Below are 25378 nucleotides of genomic sequence, written 5' to 3'. Positions count from 1 at the left end.
CCACATCCCACTTCTGCCACTCACTCACCTACTCTTCTGGCACTCACACACCCAATAATGTTGGCATTCTCCACTTCTGCCTCTCACTCACCTACTCTGCGGGCACTAATTCACTCTCCAGTGTTTGCACTCAGCCAGTCTCCACTTCTGGCACTCACTCACCTAATCTACAGCCATTCATTCACTCTCAAGTGTTGGCACTCAACCAGCCTCCACTTCTGGCACTCACTCATCTACTCCGCTGGCACTCACCCACCCTATTGTGTTGGAACTCCACCACCCTCCAGTTCTGCCACTCATCTATTCTACTGGCACTCATTCACTCTCAAGTGTTGGCACTCAACCAGTCTCCACTTCTGCCACTTACTCATCCACTCTACTGGCACTCATTCACTCTCCGGTGTTAGCCCTCCACCACTCTCCACTGCTGCCACTCACTTACCTACTCTGTGGGCACTCATTCACTCTCCGGTGTTGGCAGTCCACCACTCTCCACTTCTGCCACTCACCTACTCTGCTGGCACTCACCCACCCTATACTGTTGGCACTCCACCACTCTCCACTGCTGCCACTCACTCCCCTACTCTGCTGTCACTCACCCACCTTATAGTGTTGTTGCCACTCAACCAGTCTCCAGTTCTGCCACTCACTCACCTACTCTTCTGGCATTCATTCACTCTCCAGTGTTGGCACTCCACAACTCTTCACTTCTGCCACTTACTCTGCAGGCACTCATTCTCTCTCCAGTGTTGGCACTCAACCACGCTCCACTTCTGCCAATCACTCACCTACACTACTGGCACTCATACACGTTTTGGTGTTGACACTCCATCATGCTCCACTTCTGCCACTCACTCACCTATTCTGCTGGCACTCATTCACTCTCCGGTGTTAGCACTCCACCACTCTCCACTTCTGACACTTACCTACTCGGCTGGCACTCATTAACTCTCCGGTGTTGGCACTCCACCACGTCCCACTTCTGCCCTTCACTCACCTACTCTTCTGGCACTCACGCACCCTATAATGATGGCATTCTCCACTTCTGCCTCTCACTCAACCAACTACTGCTGGAACTCAGTAACTCTCTGGTGATGATCCTCCACCACTTTCGACTTCTGCCACTCACTCACTTACTCTGCAGACACTCATTCACTCTCAAGCATTGGCACTCTACCACTCTCCACTTCTGCCACTCACTCACCTACTCTGTGGGTACTCATTCACTCTCTTGTGTTGGCAGTCAACCACTCTCCACTTCTGCCACTCTGTCACCTACTCTGTTGGCACTCATTCACACTCTGGTGTTGGCACTCCACTATTCTCCACTTCTGCCACTCACTCATCTACTCTGCTGGCACTCACCCACCCTATAGTGTTGGCACCCAACCAGTCTCCACTTCTGCCACTTACTCATCCACTCTACTGGCACTCATTCACTCTCCGGTGTTGGCTCTCCACCACTCTCCACTTCTGCCACTCACTTACCTACTCTGTGGGCACTCATTCACTCTCCGGTGTTGGCAGTCCACCACTCTCCACTTCTGCCACTCACCTACACTGCTGGCACTCAGGCACCCTACAGAGTTGGCACTCCACCACTCCTCACTACTGCCACTCACTCACCTACTCTGCTGGCACTCAGCCACCCTATACTGTTGGCACTCAACAACTCTCCACTTCTGCTACTCACCTACTCTGTGGTAACACATTCACTCTCCAGTGTTGGCACTCCACCACTCTCTACTTCTGGCACTCACTCACCTACTCTGCTGGCACTCACACACCCTATAGTGTTGGCACTCAACCACTCGCCACTTTTGCCACTCACTCACCTACTCTGCTGGCACTGATTCACTCTCCAGTGTTGGCACTCCGCTGGTCTTCACTTCTGCTACTCACTCACCTACTCTGCTAGCATTCACCCACCCTATGGTGTCGGCCCTCCACCACACTCCACTTCTGACACTCACTCTCCTACTCTGCTGGCACTCACCCACCCTATACTGTTGGCACTCCACCACTCTCCACTTCTGCCACTCATTCACCTACTCTGCTGCCACTCATTCACTCTCCGGTGTTGGCACTCCAGTACTCTCCACTTCTGCCACTCTCTCATCTACTCTGCGGGCACTCACCCACCTTATAGCGTTGGCACTCAACCAGTCTCCACTTCTGCCACTTACTCATCCACTCTACTGGCACTCATTCACTCTCCGGTGTTGGCCCACCACCACTCTCCACTTCTGACACTCCCTCACCTACTCTGCTGCCACTCACTCACTCTGCAGTGTTGGCACTCCACCACACTCCACTTCTGCCATTCACTTACCTACTCTGCTGGCACTCATTCACTCTCCAGTGTTGGCACACTACTAGTCTCCACTTCTGCCACTCACTCACTTACTCTGCTGGCACTCACCCACCCTATGGTGTCAACCACTCTCTACTTCTGCTACTCACTTACCTGCTCTGCGGGCACTCATTCACCCTCCAGTGTTGGCACTCCACCACTTTCTACCTCTGCCACTCACTCATCTGCTCTGCATTCACTCACCCACCTTATAGTGTTGGCACTCCACCACTCTTCACTTGTGCCACTCAGCCACTCTTCTGCCACTCACCCACCCTGTAGTGCTGGCACACATCCAGTGTCCAATTCTGCCTCTCACTCACCTGCTCTGCTGGTACTCATCCACTCTCCAGTGTTGGCACTCCACCATTCTCCACTTTTGCCACTCATTCACCTACTCTGCTGGCACTCACACACCCTATAGTGTTGGCACTTAACCACTTGCCACTTTTGCCACTCACTCACTTACTCTGCTGGCACTGATTCACTCTCCAGTGTTGGCACTCTGCTAGTCTTCACTTCTGCTACTCACTCACCTACTCTGCTAGCACTCACTCACCCTATGGTGTTGGCCCTCCACCACACTCCACTTCTGACACTCACTCACCTACTCTGCTGGCGCTCACCCACCCTATACTGCTGGCATTCATTCACCCTATACTGTTGGCATGCCACCACTCTCCACTTCTGCCACTCACTTACCTACCTTGCTGGCACTCACACACCCTATACTGTTGGCATGCCACCACTCTCCACTTCTGCCACTCACTCACCTACTCTGCTGGCGCTCACCCACCCTATACTGTTGGCATTCATTCACCCTATACTGTTGGCATGCCACCACTCTCCACTTCTGCCACTCACTTACCTACCTTGCTGGCACTCACACACCCTATACTGTTGGCATGCCACCACTCTCCACTTCTGCCACTCACTCACCTACTCTGCTGGCACTCACCCACTCTACAGTGTTGGCACTCAACCATTCTCCACTTTTGCCACTCACCTACTCTGCTGGCACTCCTCCACTCTCCAGTGTTGGCACTCAACCAGTCTCCACTTCTGCCTCTCACTCACCTACTCCACTGACACTCATTCACTCTCCGGGGTTGGCACTCCACCAGACTCTATGGGGGTTATTACAACTTTGGAGGAGGTGTTAATCCGTCCCAAAAGTGACGGTAAAGTGACGGATATACCACCAGCCGTATTACGAGTCCATTATATCCTATGGAACTCGTAATACGGCTGGTGGTATATCCGTCACATTTGGGACGGATTAACACCTCCTCCAAAGTTGTAATAACCCCCTATGTCTGCCACTCAATCACCCACTCTGCTGACACTCACCAACCCTATATTGTAGGCACTAATCCAGTCTCCACTTCTGCCACTCACTCATCTACTCTGCTGGCACTCATTCACTCTCCAGTGTTGGTGCTCAACCACCCTCCACTTCTGCCACTCACTCACCTACCCTGCTGGCCCTCATTCACTTTCTGGTGGTGGCACTCCATCAGGCTCTGCTTCTGCCACTCACTCACTTACTCTGCTGGCACTCACCCACCCTATGGTGTCAACCACTCTCTACTTCTGCTACTCACTTACCTGCTCTGCGGGCACTCATTCACCCTCCAGTGTTGGCACTCCACCACTTTCTACCTCTGCCACTCACTCATCTGCTCTGCATTCACTCACCCACCTTATAGTGTTGGCACTCCACCACTCTTCACTTGTGCCACTCAGCCACTCTTCTGCCACTCACCCACCCTGTAGTGCTGGCACACATCCAGTGTCCAATTCTGCCTCTCACTCACCTGCTCTGCTGGTACTCATCCACTCTCCTGTGTTGGCACTCCACCATTCTCCACTTTTGCCACTCATTCACCTACTCTGCTGGCACTCACACACCCTATAGTGTTGGCACTTAACCACTTGCCACTTTTGCCACTCACTCACTTACTCTGCTGGCACTGATTCACTCTCCAGTGTTGGCACTCTGCTAGTCTTCACTTCTGCTACTCACTCACCTACTCTGCTAGCACTCACTCACCCTATGGTGTTGGCCCTCCACCACACTCCACTTCTGACACTCACTCACCTACTCTGCTGGCGCTCACCCACCCTATACTGCTGGCATTCATTCACCCTATACTGTTGGCATGCCACCACTCTCCACTTCTGCCACTCACTTACCTACCTTGCTGGCACTCACACACCCTATACTGTTGGCATGCCACCACTCTCCACTTCTGCCACTCACTCACCTACTCTGCTGGCGCTCACCCACCCTATACTGTTGGCATTCATTCACCCTATACTGTTGGCATGCCACCACTCTCCACTTCTGCCACTCACTTACCTACCTTGCTGGCACTCACACACCCTATACTGTTGGCATGCCACCACTCTCCACTTCTGCCACTCACTCACCTACTCTGCTGGCACTCACCCACTCTACAGTGTTGGCACTCAACCATTCTCCACTTTTGCCACTCACCTACTCTGCTGGCACTCCTCCACTCTCCAGTGTTGGCACTCAACCAGTCTCCACTTCTGCCTCTCACTCACCTACTCCACTGACACTCATTCACTCTCCGGGGTTGGCACTCCACCAGACTCTATGGGGGTTATTACAACTTTGGAGGAGGTGTTAATCCGTCCCAAAAGTGACGGTAAAGTGACGGATATACCACCAGCCGTATTACGAGTCCATTATATCCTATGGAACTCGTAATACGGCTGGTGGTATATCCGTCACATTTGGGACGGATTAACACCTCCTCCAAAGTTGTAATAACCCCCTATGTCTGCCACTCAATCACCCACTCTGCTGACACTCACCAACCCTATATTGTAGGCACTAATCCAGTCTCCACTTCTGCCACTCACTCATCTACTCTGCTGGCACTCATTCACTCTCCAGTGTTGGTGCTCAACCACCCTCCACTTCTGCCACTCACTCACCTACCCTGCTGGCCCTCATTCACTTTCTGGTGGTGGCACTCCATCAGGCTCTGCTTCTGCCACTCTTTCACCATCTCTGCTGGCACTCATTCACTCTTCGGTGTTGGCACTCCACCACTCTTCACTTCTGCACTCACTCACCTACTCTGCCTGACTCATTCACTCTTCAGTGTTGGCACTCCACCACCTCCACTTCTGCCACTCACTCACCCACTGTGCAGCACTCATTCACTCTCCACTCTTGGCACCCACCAAAGCCCACTTCACTCATACACTGTCAGATCCTGGACCTCATGCGCTCGCTGGTGCTGGCACATGTCCCATGTTGGAACTTTCTATAGCTGACACTCACCTACTGTTTCATGCGGGCACTCATCCTTTCTCCAGTGCTGACACTTACCCGTTTCCCACTGCTGACAGTCACCCTCTCCAGTGCTGACACTTACCTGTTGCCTACTGCTAAGACTCACCCTCTCCAGTGCTGACACTTACCTGCTGCCCACTGTTCACACTCACCCTCTCCAGTGCTGACACCTACCTGCTGCCTGCTGCTGACACTCACTCCTCTCCAGTGCTGACACTTACCTGCTGCCCACTGCTGACACTTCCCCATATTTAGTGCTGACACGTGCCTGCTGCCCACTCCTGACACTCACCCCTTTCCACTGCTGACACTCACCTCTCTCCAGTACTGACACTTACCTGCTGCCCACTGCTAACTCTCACCTCTCTCCACTGCTGACACGCCCACTCTCCAGTGCTGACACTAACTCATTACCCACTGCTGACACTCACCCCTCTCCAGTGCTAACAATTACCTTCTGCCCACTGCTGACACTCACCCCTTTCCAGTGCTGACAATTACCTGCTGCCCACTGCTGATATTCACCCCTCTCCAGTACTGACTCTTACCTGCTGCCCACTGCTGACACTCACCCCTCTCCAATGCTGGCTCTTACCTGCTTTCTACTGGTGCAACTCACCCCTCTCCAGTGTTGACACGTATCTGCTGTCCACTGCTGCTTCTCACCCCTCTCCAGTGCTGACACTTACCCGCTGGCCACTGCTGACACTCACTCCTCTCCAGTGCTAACACTTACCCACTGCTGACACTCACCCCTCCGCAGCACTGACACTTGCCCACTGCTGACACTCACCCCTCTCCAGTGCTGACACTTACCCGCTTCCCACTGCTGACACTCACTCCTCGCCAGTGCTGACACTTACCTGCTGCCCACTGCTGACACTCCCCCATCTTTAGTGCTGACACTCACCCCTCTCCACTGCTGACACTCACCACTCTCCAGTGCTGACACTTACCTGCTGCCCACTGCTAACTCTCACCTCTCTCCACTGCTGACACGCACGCTCTCCAGTGCTGACACTAACTCATTACCCACTGCTGACACTCACCCCTCTCCAGTGCTAACAATTACCTTCTGCCCACTGCTGACACTCACCCCTTTCCAGTGCTGACAATTACCTGCTGCTCACTGCTGACACTCACCCCTCTCCAGTGCTGACTCTTACCTGCTGCCCACTGCTGACACTCACCCCTCTTCAGTGCTGACTCTTACCTGCTGCCCACTGCTGACACTCACCCCTCTCCAGTGCTGACTCTTACTTGCTTCCCACTGCTGAAACTCACCCCTCTCCTGTGTTGACACTTATCTGCTGTCCACTTCTGCTTCTCACCCCTCTCCAGTGCTGACACTTACCTGCTGGCCACTGCTGACACTCACTCCTCTCCAATGCTAACACTTACCCACTGCTGACACTCACCCCTCTACAGCACTGACACCTGCCCACTGCTGACACTCACCCCTCTGCAGTGCTGACACTTGCCTGCTGTCCGCTGCCAACAGTAACCCCTCTCCCGTGCTGACACTTACTCGCTTCCCACTGCTGACACTCACCCCTCTCCAGTGCTAACACTTACCTGCTGGCCACTGCTGACACTCACTCCTCTCCAGTGCTAACACTTACCCACTGCTGACACTCACACCTCCGCAGCACTGACACTTGCCCACTGCTGACACTCACCCCTCTGCAGTGCTGACACTTACCTGCTGTCCGCTGCCGACAGTAACCCCTCTCCAGTGCTGACACTTACCAGCTGTCCACTGCTGCTTCTCACCCCTCTCCAGTGCTGACACTTACCCGCTTCCCACTGCTGAAACTCACTCCTCCCCAGTGCTGACACTTACCCACTTCTGACACTCACCCGTCCGCAGCACTGACACTTGCCCACTGCTGACACTCACCCCTCCAGTGCTGACACTCTCTGCCCCTGCCGATACTCACCCCTCTCCAGTGCTGACACTCACCCCTCCCCACTGCTGACACTCACCCCTCCACTGCTGACACTCACCCCTCTCCAGTGCTGACACTCTCTGCCCCTGCCGATACTCACCCCTCTCCAGTGCTGACACTCACCCCTCCCCACTGCTGACACTCACCCCTCTCTAGTGCTGACACTCACCCGCTGCTGACACTCACTGCAGACACTATGGTGCAAGGATGTGTGCATTGACGCAAGGCAGCCTGATGCACCTCAGCGCCGGAGGAGGGAGCCACAGCCCCAGGGCCCAGTAGAGTTGGTGTTGTCCTCTCTCCTTTCCCAGTAGATCTGCCCCTTTGTCCCTCCAGGGCGGGCACTCCTGACATACACTACCCACCAGCACGAGTGACGTGTGGCTCCTACACCTTGTAGCCCTCATTGTCGTAACATTCACTACACCTAGATTTACACACCTGTATCCCTCATTCTCTCTGAATAGAATTGTGATGTAAAGCGCCGAGACACTCTACATTGGGCTGCGTAGCACTATAAAGAAGATCAATGGGAGAGAGGTGAGGGAACTATTGGGAGGTGGTAGTTTCGCCCTATACCTCGCAGGGGTGCCCCCTCACCTGTGGATGGTGTTGAGTTATCCCTCAAGGTTTACATTCCTGAGCTATTGCAGTGTAAAGGTTTGTCTGAACCATCCCTAAAAGTCACTACTCCAGTTGCTACTGGGAAGTTCTCCTGTGTATCAGTGCCCAGCACCCCCTTGTAACTGACCTGGTACCCTGGCAGCCCTTTGATTGGATAATGCAAGTGTGCCTTTGAGTACCATTAACCATTCTGTTCCCTGTGGGTTGGGAAGCCTTTTTTTTCTTTCTAGTTGTGTTTTTTGTGTTTAAAATATTTCTGTGCCTTGTGACATTTGAAGCTAGTGGTCGGCTGCCTTGTTTTGAAACCACTGAGCTGTACCTCGGGGCCGGACTGGCACCCTGGCATTTCCCTGGCATGATGCAGGACAGAGCGAGCTGCTTGCAGAGCAGGGTGGCTGGCAAGACCCCAAAATGCCCTGATGGCCTATTCTAGGGAGTCTCTCAAAACTCGCCATGGAAAAATATTGCAAATGTGCAGCTAGAGTGAATCAGATTCATTGTTTGGATTTGGTTTGACTCTTTAAAAGTGAAAAATACAAATCTTATCGTGTAAAGTGTTCTCTCCTCGCGTGTCCTAGGTCACCTCGAGCACAGGTATGCTAAGATCGGTGATGACGTTCGCATTCGTTGCCTGGATTTTGACCTCCAGACTCCTGTGGAATGGAGAGTCAATGGCACCGCCATACCCAGTGACGACCGTGTGCTGAAGATCGCCGGAGCACAGCTGACTGTGCTGCGAGCCCAGCTCTCTCATGGAGGAGAGTACAGCTGCCACCGACCAGGCACCGGCGAGGCCTTAGAGCGAACCCGTCTGCAGATGGGCTGTAAGGAAGACTTCTAGCAAGAGTCTGAGTGTGCAGTCTGAGTGTGCAGTCTGGGTGTGCATGGCATCCCCTTTCTATGTCTCTGGAGTGCAGCTATCTGCTAGCCAGAGTCTGAGTGTGCATGGCGTCCCCTTTCTATGTCTCTGAAGTGCACCCATCTTCTAGCAAGAGTCTGAGTGTGCAGTCTGAGTGTGCAGTCTGAGTGTGCATGGCATCCCCTTTCCATGTCTCTGGAGTGCAGCTATCTGCTAGCAAGAGTCTGAGCGTCCATGGCATCTCCTTTCTACGTCTCTGGAGTGCACCCATCTTCTGGCAAGAGTCTGAGTGTGCAGTCTGAGTGTGCAGTCTGAGTGTGCATGGCATCCCCTTATTATATCTCTGGAGTGCAGCCGTCTTCTAGCAAGAGTCTGAGTGTGCATGGCATCTCCTTATTATATCTCTGGACTGCAGCCATCTTCTAGAAGGAGTCTGAGTGAGCATGGCATCCCCTTTCTATGTCTCTGGAGTGCAGCCAGGTGCAGCCATCTTCTAGCAAGAGTCTGAGTGTGCATGGCATCTCCTTTCTATATCTCTGCAGTGCGGCCGTCTTCTAGCAAGAGTCTGAGTGTGCGTGGCATCTCCTTTCTATGTCTCTGGAGTGCAGCCATCTTCTAGCAAGAGTCTGAGTGTGCATGGCATCTCCTTTCTATATCTCTGGAGTGCAGCCATCTTCAAGCAAGAGTCTAAGTGTGCATTGCATCTCCTTTCTATGTCTCTGTAATTCAGCCATCTTCTAACAAGAGTCTAAGTGTGCATTGCATCTCCTTTCTATGTCTCTGTAATTCAGCCATCTTCTAGCAAGAGTCTGAGTGAGCATGGCATCCCCTTTCTATGTCTCTGGAGTGCAGCCAGGTGCAGCCATCTTCTAGCAAGAGTCTGAGTGTGCATGGCATCTCCTTTCTATGTCTCTTGAGTGCAGCCAGGTGCAGCCATCTTCTAGCAAGAGTCTGAGTGTGCATGGCATCTCCTTTCTATATCTCTGCAGTGCGGCCATCTTCAAGCAAGAGTCTAAGTGTGCATTGCATCTCCTTTCTATGTCTCTGTAATTCAGCCATCTTCTAACAAGAGTCTGTGTGCATTGCATCTCCTTTCTATGTCTCTGTAATTCAGCCATCTTCTAGCAAGAGTCTGAGTGAGCATGGCATCCCCTTTCTATGTCTCTGGAGTGCAGCCAGGTGCAGCCATCTTCTAGCAAGAGTCTGAGTGTGCATGGCATCTCCTTTCTATGTCTCTTGAGTGCAGCCAGGTGCAGCCATCTTCTAGCAAGAGTCTGAGTCTGCATGGCATCTCCTTTCTATATCTCTGGAGTGCAGCCGTCTTCTAGCATGAGTCTGAGTGAGCATGGCATCTCTTTTCTATGTCTCTGGAGTGCAGCCAGGTGCAGCCATCTTCTAGAAGGAGTCTGAGTGTGCATGGCCTCTCCTTTCTATGTCTCTGGAGTGCAGCCATCTTCTAGCAAGAGTCTGAGTGTGCATGGCATCTCCTTTCTATGTCTCTGGAGTGCAGCCATCTTCTAGAAGGAGTCTGAGTGTGCATGGCCTCTCCTTTCTATGTCTCTGGAGTGCAGCCATCTTCTAGAAGGAGTCTGAGTGTGCATGGCCTCTCCTTTCTATGTCTCTGGAGTGCAGCCATCTTCTAGCAAGAGTCTGAGTGTGCATGGCATCTCCTTTCTATATCTCTGGAGTGCGGCCGTCTTCTAGCAAGAGTCTGAGTGTGCGTGGCTTCTCCTTTCTATATCTCTGGAGTGCAGCCATCTTCTAGAAGGAGTCTGAGTGTGCGTGGCATCTCCTTTCTATGTTTCTGGAGTGCAGCCATCTTCTAGCAAGAGTCATAGGGCTAGGTGTAGGAAGAAATGGGTTTGCGAGTCGCAAATTGCGATTCGGAGCGACTTGCAATTTGCGAGTCGCAAACCCATATGCAGGATTGTGTCCCTGACAACATCTGCGAATCGCAAGGGGGTCGTACAGACCCACCTCATTAATATTAATGAGGTGGGTCGCAATTTGCGACCCCCTTGCGATTCGCTGCACTCACAGGGATGGTGGCCTGCTGGAGACAGCAGACCACCATGTCTGTGACTGCTTTTTAATAAAGCAGTTTTTTGTTTTGTATTGCAGCCCTTTTTCCTTAAACAAAAACGAGTTGCAATACACTCGAGAAAATTAAACTTTTTTGTTTCATTTTTTCAGAGCCATTCACAAAGGAGAAAGGTTCCCATGGGGACCCCTTCCCTTTTGCGAATGGGTTAGCACCCACTTCACATGGGTGCTAACTGCGAATTGCTTTGCGACCGCGTTTGCGGTCACAAAGCAATTCTGCAACGCAATGCAAATCGCAAATAGGAAGGGGAACACCCCTTCCTATTTGCGAGTCGCATTCCCATTTTGCGAGTCGGTAACCAAGTTACCGAGTCACAAAATGGGAATGAGCATCGCGATGTGCGTTTTGCATGGCGCAAACAGCGAAAATCGCTGTTTGCGCCATGCAAAACGTTTTGTACATCTGGCCTTGAGTGTGCATGACATCTCCTTTCTATGTCTCTGGAGTGCAGCCATCTTCTAGCACGACTCTGATTGTGCATGGCATCTCCTTTCTATGTCTCTGTAATGCAGCCGTCTTCTAGCAAGAGTCTGAGTGAGCATGGCATCTCCTTTCTGTGTCTCTGTAATGCAGCCATCTTCTAGCAAGAGTCTGAGTGTGCATGGCATCCCCTTTCTATGTCTCTGGAGTGCAGCCATCTGCTAGCAAGAGTCTGAGTGTGCATGGCATCTCCTTTCTATGTCTCTGTAATGCAGCCATCTTCTAGCAAGAGTCTGAGTGTGCATGGCATCCCCTTTCTATGTCTCTGGAGTGCAGCCATCTTCTAGCAAGAGTCTGAGTGTGCATGGCATCTCTTTTCTATGTCTCTGTAATTCAGCCATCTTCTAACAAGAGTCTGAGTGTGCATGGCATCTCCTTTCTATGTATCTGGAGTGCAGCCAGGTGCAGCCATCTTCTAGCAAGAGTCTGAATGTGCATGGCATCTCCTTTCTATGACTCTGGAGTGGAGCCATCTTCTAGCATGAGTCTGAGTGTGCATAGCATGAGTCTGAGTGTGCATGGCATCTCTTTTCTATGTCTCTGGCGTGCAGCCAGGTGCAGCAGTCTTCTAGCAAGAGTCTGAGTGTGCATGACATCTCTTTTCTATGTCTCTGGAGTGCAGCCATCTTCTAGCACAAGTCTCAGTGTGCAGTCTGATTGTGCATGCCCTCTCCTTTCTATATCTCTGGAGTGCAGCCAGGTGCAGCCATCTTCTAGCAAGAGTCTGAGTGTGCATGGCATCTACTTTCTATGTCTCTTGAGTGCAGCCAGGTGCAGCCATCTTCTAGTAAGAGTCTGAGTGTGCATGGCAACTCCTTTCTATATCTCTGGAGTGCAGTCAGGTGCATGTATGTGTGAGGGAGTAGGTGTGTGAGTGGCTGTGTGGGTCTGTTAGTGGGCATGTGAGTGGTAGAAAGGGTGTATGAGTGGATGTGTGAGTGGCTGTATTGGTCTGTGAGTGGGTATGTGAGTAGCTGTCTGAGTGTGTGAATAGCTGAGTTAGTACTGTAGGGGTGAGTGAGTGGTTGTGTCAGTTCCTGTGTGAGAGAGTGGGTCTGTTAGTAGTTTTATGGGTCTGTTAAATTAGTATGTGAGTAGCTGTGTGTGTGTGTGTGGATGTACAAGAGTGTGTATGGGGGTATGAGTGGGTGTGTGAGTAGCTCAGTGATGTCATGAGTGATGTCATTTGAGATGTCATCAATGATGTCACTGACCATGTCATGAGTGATGTAATATGTGAGGTCATAAGCAATGCATTTTTTATTAATCTTTTTATTGATTTTACCCATCCATTCATTCAGTACACACATGAGCAGGAATGCATATTGCCTGATTAAATATAATACCACAATGTTATGTAAACAATGTTGAATTGTTGGCAGTCAATCAGATCTCAGCATGAGGTCGGCAGGGTTTGCGGAGCCTTCATGTCTCTATGTATATACAAATTTGGAATTTCTTTAATTTCTCAGAAACTACTGATCGGACTTACACCAAAAAACAAAAGAGGCACTTTCGGGTCCGTGAATTGGAATCGGAATTGCCAAATTTGGTGCAATTCCGTCCAATGGTTCGGGCTCTATTGCTGTTGAAAATCCCTATGGTAAAATGCCTTGAGGAAAAAGTGTTTTGAGACCACCCCTTTTTCTCAACCCCCTCTTGACGGATCACCCCAAAGCTTTTCAGACAGATGCTGAAATGAGCTTCACATTTTCTTGGAAAATTTTGTGAAGATTCATCAAACAGCGCTAAAGTTATTAGCAAAACAAACAAAAAAACTTTTTCTATGGAAACTAGGTCCTAACTATAACTACCTAGTGGTGACGGTCATATACTCCCCAAATGTTAAAAGGTAAAAATGTATATGCACCAGTTATAGTTAGGTGAGCAAACATAATCATCCATTCTCTGCTCATGACCTCACAAGTGACATCACATATTACATCTTTTATAACATCATTCATGCCAGAATGGTCATATAGGCCATGGATATGAAACTGCAGCAGCATTACAGGACGTGCAGGAGGTCGTTAACAAGGTCAGGCATCTTACATTCTTTGCTGCTTCTCCGGAGCAAATCCAGTGCCTGGCTAAAGCTTGGAACGGGCCACCCTTGCACCTCTGGAGCCCCTCATTGCTCCAGCAATTCAGGAAAGAACTCAAGACCTGGCTGTTCGAATTAACAGATCACTACGAAGCAGTTAGCAACTCCTGCACCTCGAGACCTCGGGTGACTTGCCACGCTTTACGAATCCTTGGTTGATTGATTGGTGCTAATTAGAGGTCAATTCCTACCTGCTGAGTACAATGCACATGTGTTAACTGTGTCCCTGATAGGAACTAACGGTCTGATTTAGAGTTTGGCGCAAACTGCGTCTCGCCCGTCTCAGTTAGATGTGGAAGAAATGCCAGGTTTCCAGCAATAGAGGCATGAATGTCAACTCACCAAAATGCCAGAGGTAGTGAGGTGACGTCACCGTTGAACCTTTACTTTCACTCACACATGCATGCTTACATATAACACTTACACAAGCGCACACACTTGCTCTCAGTTAAACACACTCTCACCCGCAAACACGCACCTAACATACATTTAAAATAATGTTTTCTTTCTTAAGCTGCCAGGGAGGGTCAATGTCCAGTAAACTGTAATTTATTTTTTACTATACTAGTAGTAAGTAATAAAATATTGTTCACTATTAGAGTAATTAAAAAATTGACAGAAAACATGGAAATTGGAGCTGTCCTTGTGTTCCTGGCACTAGTTTTGCCTCCTTTGAGGCCAGCGGTAGCAAAGGCAGTGCCAGGCTTCGCAAGGGGCAAGCCAGGGGTCACAGCTGCGGCCCCTAATTGACATCCATGAATGGAGCCACATTTAGCCCCATCATTGAAAACCTTGAACTGGCCACCTGTTTGTCAACCACAGTGTCACTGAACAATGCCTTATTGCAGCAGTCCTTCTGACATGCAGTTTTCCTGTTCAGGGCCATCAGGCAAAGACTGATGGTTCAGAAGATGAGACAATACAAATGACACCCAAGCACTAAGAGAAAACACCCAGTGTGCCAGGGACATTTGGAGGTATTCCTCATAATCAAATCCTCACTTTCGAAGCTTGTTTCTAAAAAATGAAAACATTTGCTGAGCGGGGCTGAAACAACATGGCATCTCTTCTGCACAGTTTGTTTCCTTCTTTCCAGCTACCAGGTGTGGTTCTTTTTGTGCGGAGACCGTTGTCAAGGGACTCTGCAGATCTGAGGGGCCACCCGCCGAGGTCTGAGTGTGGCCTAAATTTGTAAACTTTTTAAACAATTCTACATGTGAGGACATGGTTTATTTACATTGTCTCATGACAGATAATAGAAATACAAAATTCCTCAACCTTGGTCATATAAGGTTGAACTGAGTCCAAATCACAGCTGCACACTGGTGAAGGTCTTACATTTTGCTGCAAAAGGCTTTGGCCTTGTCACAGATTCAAAAACACACAAGAGAGTACGGGGTTCAGAGGTTGATATGGAGCTTAAAATAAGGAAGATTTTCCTCGTGGCTCTAAGACCTAATTAGGTAAGTAGTGGATACTGTGGAGAGTTAAGAGTCAGTGATGGGGGGTTTTGGGGGGTGTGTTTCCTTTATGGACTAGGTGGTCTCACACACTATATAGTGTCATGCTTCATCATATGACCACCTAGCCACACCCAGGTAGGACAATGCCACCTGGGCGGACTCAACCTCACTGTTAAAGGAACAGGAGGGAGTGCGTAAACTATCACTAATCTGGAATGATGTGGGATCCAGCTAAACTAGGGTATACTTAAAAACACCTACATGTTTCTGCCATTCGTCAGGGCCTAGGATCCCTAAGCCTCATATAATATGAGGAAACAACTGCTCCATACAATAGGAGAGTGAGTGGACAAGGTGCAATGAAGGTAAGGGGCCTACCTTGAGAAAGGCAATACCTTGTGGAGGCCCTAAACCTGAAGGCTACTGGCCCCAGGAATCCAGGAGGGGGAGTGCCCCCTTATTGTCACACAAACTCCAAAGAGGGCGCTTGCTGTGCGCCTACTCCGTCCCCTCGGTTGGACCACTTGTGGACCTCCTGGGGCCAGTAGCCTTCAGGTTTAGGGCCTCCACAAGGTATTGCCTTTCTCAAGGTAGGCCCCTTACCTTCATTGCACCTTGTCCACTCACTCTCCTATTGTATGGAGCAGTTGTTTCCTCATATTATATGAGGCTTAGGGATCCTAGGCCCTGACGAATGCCCCAAGACCTTCCATGGCTCAGCAGAGAGGGCAGAAACATGTTGGCCATTGACTCTTAGATAGGCGACCCTGTGAGTCCTTGCTCTCACAGAGGTGTCCCAATTTTGTTTTTAGCCACACCAGCAGTCACCACTATTAAAAGTGTACTTTCACACAGGTGACTGTTTAGGTGTTTTTAAGTACACCCTAGTTTAGCTGGATCCCACATCTTTCCAGAATAGTGATAGTTTACGCACTCCCTCCTGTTCCTTTAACAGTGAGGTTGAGTCCGCCCAGGTGGCACTGTCCTACCTGGGTTGGGCTAGGTGGTCATATGATGAAGCATGACACTATATAGTGTGTGAGACCACCTAGTCTGTAAAGGAAACACCTCCCCCAAACCCCCCCCTATCACTGACTCTTAACTCTCCACAGTATCCACTACTATCTACTTCCCTAATTAGGTCTTAGAGCTACAAGGAAAATCTTCTTTGTTTTAAGCTTCGTATCAACCTGCGAATCCCGTACTCTCTTGTGTGTTTTTGGTTCTACATCTGGGGAGACAGGTACGGCGTTGTTCCTTCCGGTTCTTTCTATACTCTCCCCCACTCTCCATATGTGTTATGCTTGTCACAGATTCTGCATACCACTTGTCTACATTTGACCCATTTTGCCCACTCAAGTGTCTGCTCAAGGGAGCTCTGTTGGTAATCACAGTTTCTTCGTTCCCTTGCTAGACGCCCCTGAGCGGCCTATTGCCCAGTGTTGGGCAGTTGGATACCCAGAGACTGTGCAGTGCTGTTGGAAGCTGGAGCGGGACCCGCTGCTCAGCACGAACTTCCTCACCACGTACTGGTAAGGAGCAGACGCAAAACCACTGTGACCGCTGTTCTACAATGAGCTATACTGCAAAATGCTGCACTGTATATGGCTGTTACTTCCTACAGGGTATGGTACCAGAAGATCATGCCCTAAATATTGTCTGGCAAAAATATTGTGTCCTAAGTATTGCTTACAAAAATCTTGCCCCAATGGAGTGAATAGTAGAAACTCTACACCCAACAGAATGATATTTTGTAAGTGGTAATTAGGTCACTATACTATATGTCAGGCGATGTTTTTTTTAATCAATATTCTAGCAGACAACCACTGCTCTACGCTTGACATTTTTTGCTACATTACCTTAACTGATGCCTTGCAATGATGGGCTAAGCTATTCTATATTTTATTAATCCACACGCTCAGCCTAATGGCAGCTTCATGGCACTTTCTAGGCATGTGGGGGGGTTCGATGGGGGCACGTAGAATGATAACAAGATGCCAGAAAATAAAACCCAAGTCAGGGCAGACATGTTGTCAGATGTGCTGCGGTCCAAAGGCCTCTCCGAAAAGGTGCATCTTCAGAATGTTCCTAAATTTTACAAAACTGTCTTCATATCCAAGGGGTAGAGTAAGTCAGTCCCACAAGGAAAGGCCTTGAATATAAAGTATACTGCCACAACCGGTTTATATTTCACCAGTCTGTCGAATAGTCTCTTTTTAGTTGTTGATCTTGAGTGTCCTGAGGTGCAACAATCATGCTTGTTCACTTTTTGTGGCCCAGGGCATTATGGTTTTAGGGAATGCAGATGTTTGTGTGTCCCTTTCTATAATATGAATCATGCAGGTGCTCATTCAGCGTCCCCTCACTTGGACAGGGCCTCGTCCCACATAAATGAGGGAATACTTTGCCTTTGTGCCTCTGCCATATTACACATGCGAGTGCAATGGTAAACCGCCCATTGGTAGGTGAGCTCACAGTGCACCACATACAGGTGGCACACAGTTAATGGGATGAACACCTGGGTGTCCCAGGGACCACCCCAGCCATCCTTCTGCAGGTGGGTGCGGCTACTCAGTGCAACAGCCTGCTGTGGGAATCTGTTTCCCTTCGAGTCACGCTGGGTTCAGCCTGCAGTGAAAGGTGGACAGCGGCTTCAAACATCGGGTTCACCTTCCTCAAATGTGCTGATCGTATTGCTGGTTTGATGGACAACAATTTTAAGACAGATTCACTAAACTTTTCATACACCTAAATTGTCACTTGGGTGCCCAAATATCTGGATCCACAGTGTACTTCGGATGGGTTTGCAAACAGGATGACTTCCATTCGGAGAATGTATACCACCACCTTCTTAGCGGTGTCAGAGTCCTGTTGATGGTGTGAGGTACTGCTTGGAGGGATCACTGATCGAATAGCGAGAGCAAAAATATTGTGTGGACAGAATATTGCGTCAAAAATATGGAGGATCAAAAATCGAGAATGTAAGAGCAAGTAGGTAATTATAGATGTAATATTGTTAACTCCACATTTACTTACCTTAAAGATGTATATATAGTCAAGGTACAGATACATGGAGTTAAGTATAGTAAAACTTTGTTTTCCCATGGAAACTTACCTCCACAATATTCTTGTCCTCCATATTTTTGACACAATACTTTGTCCACGCAATATGTTGGACTCAATATTTTGTCCAGACACCCCTTGGAGCGGTTGATAAATGGGTTGGGGTTATTTTCAGAGACGTAGTATGGGTGAGGGGGCAGAAGTAGGGGGAGCAGAGTAGGTGATGGAAGATCCAGGGCATAGTTTGCTGTTTGTAGAGAGAAACCAAAGTAGGAAATAGAAACAAAAGAGAAAGAGGACTATGGGACAGGAAATTGGTGGAAAGGAAGATATGTATGAATCATTAGTGGTTACTGGGAGGAGGTAGTGGTTTGAAGTTTAGCCTGAATGGAAAAACGTCAGAGGTGTGTGGCAAGCTTGGATCACAGATGGTGGTAAAAAAGAGGAGTGGATCGAAAAAGAACGATTGAAACTGTTGGATATCCCATGAGCAAGATTACCAATAAAGTGTGAGGAAAAAAGGTAATAAAGAAGATTACCAGGTTCGCTTAAATAATTTGAGAATGTTATTCAATTTGAAAACTTTGTGGAAATTGCTTTGTAAAGGAAATTTCTCCAGAAAAGGTCTTTACCAGTTTTTTTTAGTTTTTTTGTGAGTATCACGCACAACCATGACCATAATGGGTGGAAGAAAACCAAACCTTATGAAAGAGATAGATCTGCTCTCCCTGAGCCGAAGGTCATCTGATGTTCTTGCACTTGCTTTACAGGCAAGGATTGGGGTCTGAGGAAGCCCATGAAGAGTGCATCCAGTCACCTCTCCAACCCCACAGCTGCACCATAAGTGACTTCCAGGTCTTCTCCCTTGCACAGTACGTGCTGAACGTGACCGCCGTGAACCCCCTGGGAGCTGCTAGCGTGCTGCACCCCTTCATTGTGGAAGACATAAGTAAGAGCCACTGACACTGGGATCTCTAAGAGTGAGGGGGCACAGCATCTCTGCACAGAAAGCGAGGGGTTCTTCTTATGGGCAGGCAGTGGTTACGGATCCCTTTTGGAAGTAGAGGTCTCTTTTTGGGTTCTTACTTAAGCCTTGCTCAAAGGGCCGAGAGGGAAGGTCAGAAGATGGCCCACTGTGCCACCTTGAAGTGATCTTAAGGGAACATGAATTCTACACAAATAAAACAAATTAACACAAAATGGCACTCTGATTTTCTGCACCTTTTACTGTGGTTTTGTCTTATGGACAATCTAATGTCCTTGGCATCTCACTGTGAAATTACTAGTACAATGCTCTAATTGGGCCACATTATCAGTGTATCTTTTCTAGAATTTTCTGTAAATTTGTTGCATCTGTGCTGCCATTCACTGTGATTTTGCCACATTTGCAGAGTTGTTCTGCTAGCATCTCACCGACTTGCACAATGATTTCCACTGGATCTCACTGTGATGTTGTGTTGAGTAACTGTGACTGGAGCAGCATTGTACTGGGAATGGATTGTCCAAAGCCCACTGCTTATTCTCTGTCTTTTTCTTGGACGTTGCAGTAAAGCCAGATCCTCCAGAGAACGTGAGTGTGTCACCTGTCCACGGAGAAACTAAGAAGCTCCACGTGAGGTGGGATCCACCTAAGAGCTGGCCACTCCCGCAGTATTTCCCACTGAGGTACATGATACGCTACAAGTGGGATGGAGCCAGCACCTTCAAGATGGTAAGGACTGTTCGGGCCACCGTAGTGTGAAAGAGAACCTTAGGATCTGGAGTACACGTGGGCACTAAGGACCTCTCCGAACCGTGGGGAGATTGTTACTAAACCTTGTTACTTACTAGTAATCTTCATTACTCTTAGTACAGGCTCAATCATCACAGTCCTTATAATTCAAGTCTCTCCTTCATGCTGTAGGGAGAAAACCTATTTCAAAAACAGTGGAATAAATATTAAAGACCCCCTTGTAGATGGTGGATAAACACTGTAATGACTTCAACTTCGAAATCGGAGGGGATTCCTTGCATAAATGTTGTTAGTGGGTATTGTACATCCACAAGGCTCCTTAGGAGGCTTTAGACAGGTCCATATACACACACAGGATTAACTACTCCCAATGGTACATAATTAAGATATTACAAGACAATGTGGAATCCTGTCATTATATAAAGGTACAAGGCATTTATAGGGTGGTGGATTTGCAGGATCCTCACTCAGTGAATCTGGGAGTTCTTTATTCCGTACAATACATGGTGCCCAGAGTGTGTGTTTTTAGGGAGCCTTTTTCACTCAAATCCCTGCTGCCACACTGGGAGACCCAAAGTGCTTACTGTTATCTTATCAGAATTGCAATAATATTTAGTTTTCTGTTACTATTTACAGTTTTACTCCAGAACCAAACCATCAACAAACATTAAGCATAAACAGCTCTCAACTCTTTGAAATGGGGGCTTTCGACAGTAAAATGTTAATTTTCTATTTAAATGTATAGGCCTACTTATTTTGCATGGTACTAATAGAAAACTGGTCCAGTCTAGCTGAAAATGTATGGGTTGTGCTACATGAATATATATCGACATTAACAATATCATGGTACAAGAATATTGAGGGACAAAATATTGGAAGTAAAGTGCATATAGGGGAGTATATAATTATAATTCCTTTCACCACATCTACATACCTTGAATATATATATGTACCGTGCAGATCTGTATATGTGGAGTTAGGTATAGAAAATCTAGGCGTGCTTACCTGTCAATATTTTATTTTCGATATTTTGTCCTTGATACTGTGTCCCATAGATATTGTGGTTTTGATATCCGGGGGGCACACCAATATAAGTAGATTGAGACACAGACCCTTGAAATTCTGGTTCTGAAGGATACATATAAATAAGCCAATTTGCCTTTGGGTAATACCTCATATAGGTTATCCCTTATTACCCATATAAAGAAAGACAATAGGCCTGGCTTTAAAGTGTTAACCTACGTAAATAGAGCCATTCACACGTGGTTTACATGTGTTGCCTGCACATGTACGCTTTATTACACTAAAGCCTGCCCTATTGACTTTGCACTGAAAAAGTAGCAAAAAGGACTTCTTTCATTATAGAACATACGTAGAAGATAAAAAATTAAATGTGATAAACAATGTGATGACTGAGTGTGCTCTTTGGATGTAAAATAGTTCCTCATGCAGACGCACTTCCCGGAAGGTGGAATGGTGCACCAATCCGCCAAGCACCTTAGGTGAGAAACACAACTGTGCTCCCAAGCCAGACCTAAAAATGGTGGTAACCGGCCCGACCCCATTGGGATTGCAAGTCTCACGGGGCACTGCATGTCTGATATTTTTAACCAAGAATTGTTGCCTTTTGGGTCCAATATCGGGAAAAGACTTTTAGGAATAAGTGCAGAAACACGTTCCCTCAAGTTATTTCCTAAAAACATGAAATATGGGGTCTGATTCCTCAGTTCGTATTAGGCCCCTTACCTCGGCCTGCTTCATTGAGCTAGATTAACCTAGAGCAGGGGTCTTCAAACTGGGGGCGGGCCCCCCTAGGGTGGCCTCCGCCTCAAGTGGGTGGGGGCTTGTTTTAAGCTGAAAAAAATGAGCAACAGTTAACTGCTCTGTAATGGGCCATCACTAACATGTTTTGCATTTATGTCCAAGCTGGGAGCATGTGTCAAAAGGGAAGGGCCTCCAAATACACTTCAAAACCCCACACCCCTCCCCACCTCTAATAATCAGTGTGGATACTTTTACATGTTAGTAAGGCCTACTTAAACATTGGCAATTTAATAGAATCATTGTGAAAAATTCAGACGGAGGGGTGGTGATTTTTTTGTCCTTCGGGTGGAGGGGTGGCATTAAAAAGTTTGAAGACCACTGAGTCCTAGAGGATTTATTTTTCTGTTACCATGCTGCGCGGCTCAGTGCAGTGAGTTACTGTAACTTCACTCCTTGTCTGTAATAAATTATTACAGGCAACTAGTGGTATTTCGTTTTAGCACCGCTGATTTCTGACCTCAGGCGTTGCAAGCAATACCTTAACAATGAACAGAGTTATGGTGGCATCATCCTGTGTGTTTTAGCTGGTTGGAATTGCACCAGGGTTGCCACATAATTAACTTCAACCACATTTATTTATTTCGAAGTTTATATGAATGAACTAACCTCGGATATAAAATCACAGAACGCACTTGATTTTGTTGCATTATTCTGCACACTTTGCCTTCTCTTTGCTCCAGAAAATGGCTGACGCCGCCTTCTTAGTGTGCCTTTAATTGTGGCTAAATTCTGGGGGTGCTGCGTGCGGGCCAGATCTCACTGCATCTCCTCTCTTCCGCAGCGGGGGCCCTACGAGCAGACCTCCGTCATCATCAAGGGGCTCTGGCCGAAGAAGATGCACTGGGTGCAGGTGAACGCCAAGGACTTCATCGGCTACGGCGAGGCCAGCGCCTGGAGCCCGCCGGTGTGCGCTAGACCGTGGGCGCATCACTGAGAGGGGCCGCGGGGGTGGTGGGGGAGGCAGGGCCCACCCAAGTGGGTCCGGAGGGCCCTCCCGTCACTGCTGCGCGGGGGGACTTCAGAGCATCCACCCTCCATGCTGCAACATGCGGGGGCTGCCTCCTGCTGGGTGTGGTGACGTATATTTGTAAGGCGCCAAATGGCTTCAAAGCGGGTTCAAGGCGCTTGGGCTACCTCCGTGATTCAACCATTAAAATGAAGATGGGGCTATATAGTCCATCTGTGCCCTGACCGCGCTTCTGGGTGATGTTTTGGCTATAGTTGGGGTCCGGGTATTTTGATGCCATAGGTGAGATACATTTTGCAACCCCTCCCCGTTCTTTAAGAGTGCCGGGTGTGTGATGTTCCTCACTGCCTAAATGCAGTGCTCCATGCAGAGAGGGCCGGCTGCATGTGGGAGATACATTTCGTTTTTTAATGCCGCTAAAATAATAAATAAATACATAAATAAGAAACCAATAAAAATGTTCAGTGAGTAGAGCTAACTCTGTATTCCATCCATTCATCCTAGAATTAAATGCCGTTTTTTAGATATTGCACTGATAATTTGCAATTTTTAGAAACAACATTACCTTGACATTCTGTGTTTTCCTTATAGTTATTTTATATAGCACCGCATGTCATGGAGGGGGATAAAAATTGTCCCCATCAAATTTGAGTTAATTGTGGTGGCACATTGCGCGTTTCTAAGCGTTTCATTCTAGAAGATGGTCAAAACTTGTAGGGCCTGACGGTGACGTGTACTCCCACCCTGATTCATTGCTATTGTAGGAAAATGTTAATATGCAAACCCACCACACGCGAGCCAGGAGCGACCTCTCGTGGCTAAATATAAAACTGATCTTATGAATGGGACTCGAAGTGCCCTGCTTGCAGGTTTTAGGTCTCGCCTATCACAGTTATATAAAATCACCTGTGGACTATTCCCAAAACTTACACTGGGCTAAGAGCCCGACCATAGCGTCCGTTGGTCGATTTTAATGTCACTCGATGGCTTTCCTTACTCTTCTTCCATTTGCCCCGCCCTTAGCGTATATCCCCTTTACCGTGTTTTTGATTGTGTAGCCTTCCACTGCTCACTTTTAGGGAACTACATTTTTCTTTTTCATGAGGATACATTTATTTTCCATCCCTCTCCCTCGTGTTCTTCTCCACTACAAAAAAAACACCACTCTCAATTTTATCTGCCTTGTGTGCTGCTCATGTTCTCTCTGCCAGATTTGGCCGCAGTCTGTGATGCTCTCTACCTTGTAAGCTGGTTTTACCCTTCTTTATTCCTTCTCACCCAACTTCATTTTTATTTTTATTTCACCCCATTCCCACTCCATATTGTTTCTCCCCAACCGCTGCTCTATTGTCTTCCTACCCTTCTTGGTCCTTTTAATACCTATGATATTTTACATTTCTCGAAGGGTCTAGCAGCTCCCATCTTCTACGTGGCTGCTCCTTGCTTTAAAAATAACACTTATAATTTTGTCTGCCACAGAGATTTATGACATACTTATGTAAAAAAGAGAATATTTAGAATAAAAAGCTGTTATTCAAAAATTGGTCCTTGTGTACGTATTTATGCAACAGCATTTTAAACAGAGGCGGCTCCTCCGGTAAGGTGGAGGAGCGTCGCCCCACTGGATTCGAGGGAAAGGAAAAATAAAATGATAATAATGCAGTATTTCCTGGAGGGAGTGGGCTGTAGGAGGGGTTTTGCAGCACAAGTGCGCATGTCTGTTTGGCCGGCCTTGTTGGTCCAGTAAAACAGACATGCGCACTTTGCATGTTCTCTGCGCGGCTTTATTGCACAGACGAGTGGAGAACATGCACAGGGTCCCACTCCCAGTCTGAGCAGCGAAGCAGGACGCTCAGACCAACCACAACGTTGCTGTTATGCTGGTGACAGCAGCATCATGAATGGCTGCGAGCCTGGGTGCAGCCGGGAAGAGGACAAAGGGGAGACAAATGCGTCTCCCCGAAGGTAAGCGTTTAAAAAATGTTTTTTTTTTTTTCACCCCCGTCCAGTCCGGCCCCCTGTTGAGTGGCAGCCGACACTGATTTTAAATGTCTTAATACACCTATTTTTTTGTCTTCCTGGTACCTTGTTTTGTCGCACGCCTTTTGCTGTCACTTTTATCCCAACCACAAAACTTGATCTGGCGGTAAGTTTACAAAAAGCCACCCCCCTCGTCCAATGGGTATTTCAGAGACAAAATGTGGACTAGGGTCCAAGTCCAGATACCAGAGAATAAAAACTCAATCCTGGTGCCACACTCAGCACCAAGCTTCCTTGACAGGATCCCGGGAGCCAAATGAATTCAGCTAACCTGATGTTACACTGCCTTCAAGGCGATTTTTCCCTCTCTCATTTTCTCTGCACTAAATACGTACAAATGTATTAAAAGCACAGACATGGAAACAGTGTCCATGATGGCATGGAGGAAGGTGGCCATCCTACAGAGTACTTGAAATGGAATAATAGAAGTACAGCTACTACCTCTTTTAGAGTAATTGCTTGCTCTTCAGAAGTGCCGGCGCTCT

At 48.2% G+C, this 25378-nt stretch overlaps 1 protein-coding gene across 1 annotated transcript in view; it reads left to right on the top strand.

The window, feature by feature from the left end:
- Nucleotides 1-24397, top strand: part of EBI3 (Epstein-Barr virus induced 3) — a 30091-nt gene extending 5694 nt beyond the window's left edge. The window contains exons 2-6 of the mRNA XM_069216173.1: nt 8836-9081; nt 16682-16799; nt 19101-19279; nt 19878-20041; nt 22668-24397. Of these exons, the coding sequence (XP_069072274.1) occupies nt 8836-9081; nt 16682-16799; nt 19101-19279; nt 19878-20041; nt 22668-22820 (860 nt within the window). The 3' untranslated portion in view covers nt 22821-24397. The remainder of the gene's footprint in view (nt 1-8835; nt 9082-16681; nt 16800-19100; nt 19280-19877; nt 20042-22667) is intronic.
- Nucleotides 24398-25378: the final 981 nt, after the last annotated feature.

Source organism: Pleurodeles waltl, chromosome 12 (genome assembly GCF_031143425.1).
Source record: "Pleurodeles waltl isolate 20211129_DDA chromosome 12, aPleWal1.hap1.20221129, whole genome shotgun sequence".
NCBI lineage: Eukaryota > Metazoa > Chordata > Amphibia > Caudata > Salamandridae > Pleurodeles > Pleurodeles waltl.
Note: the sequence above shows the minus strand (reverse complement) of the source record. Positions and strands in the feature narration are given on the sequence as shown.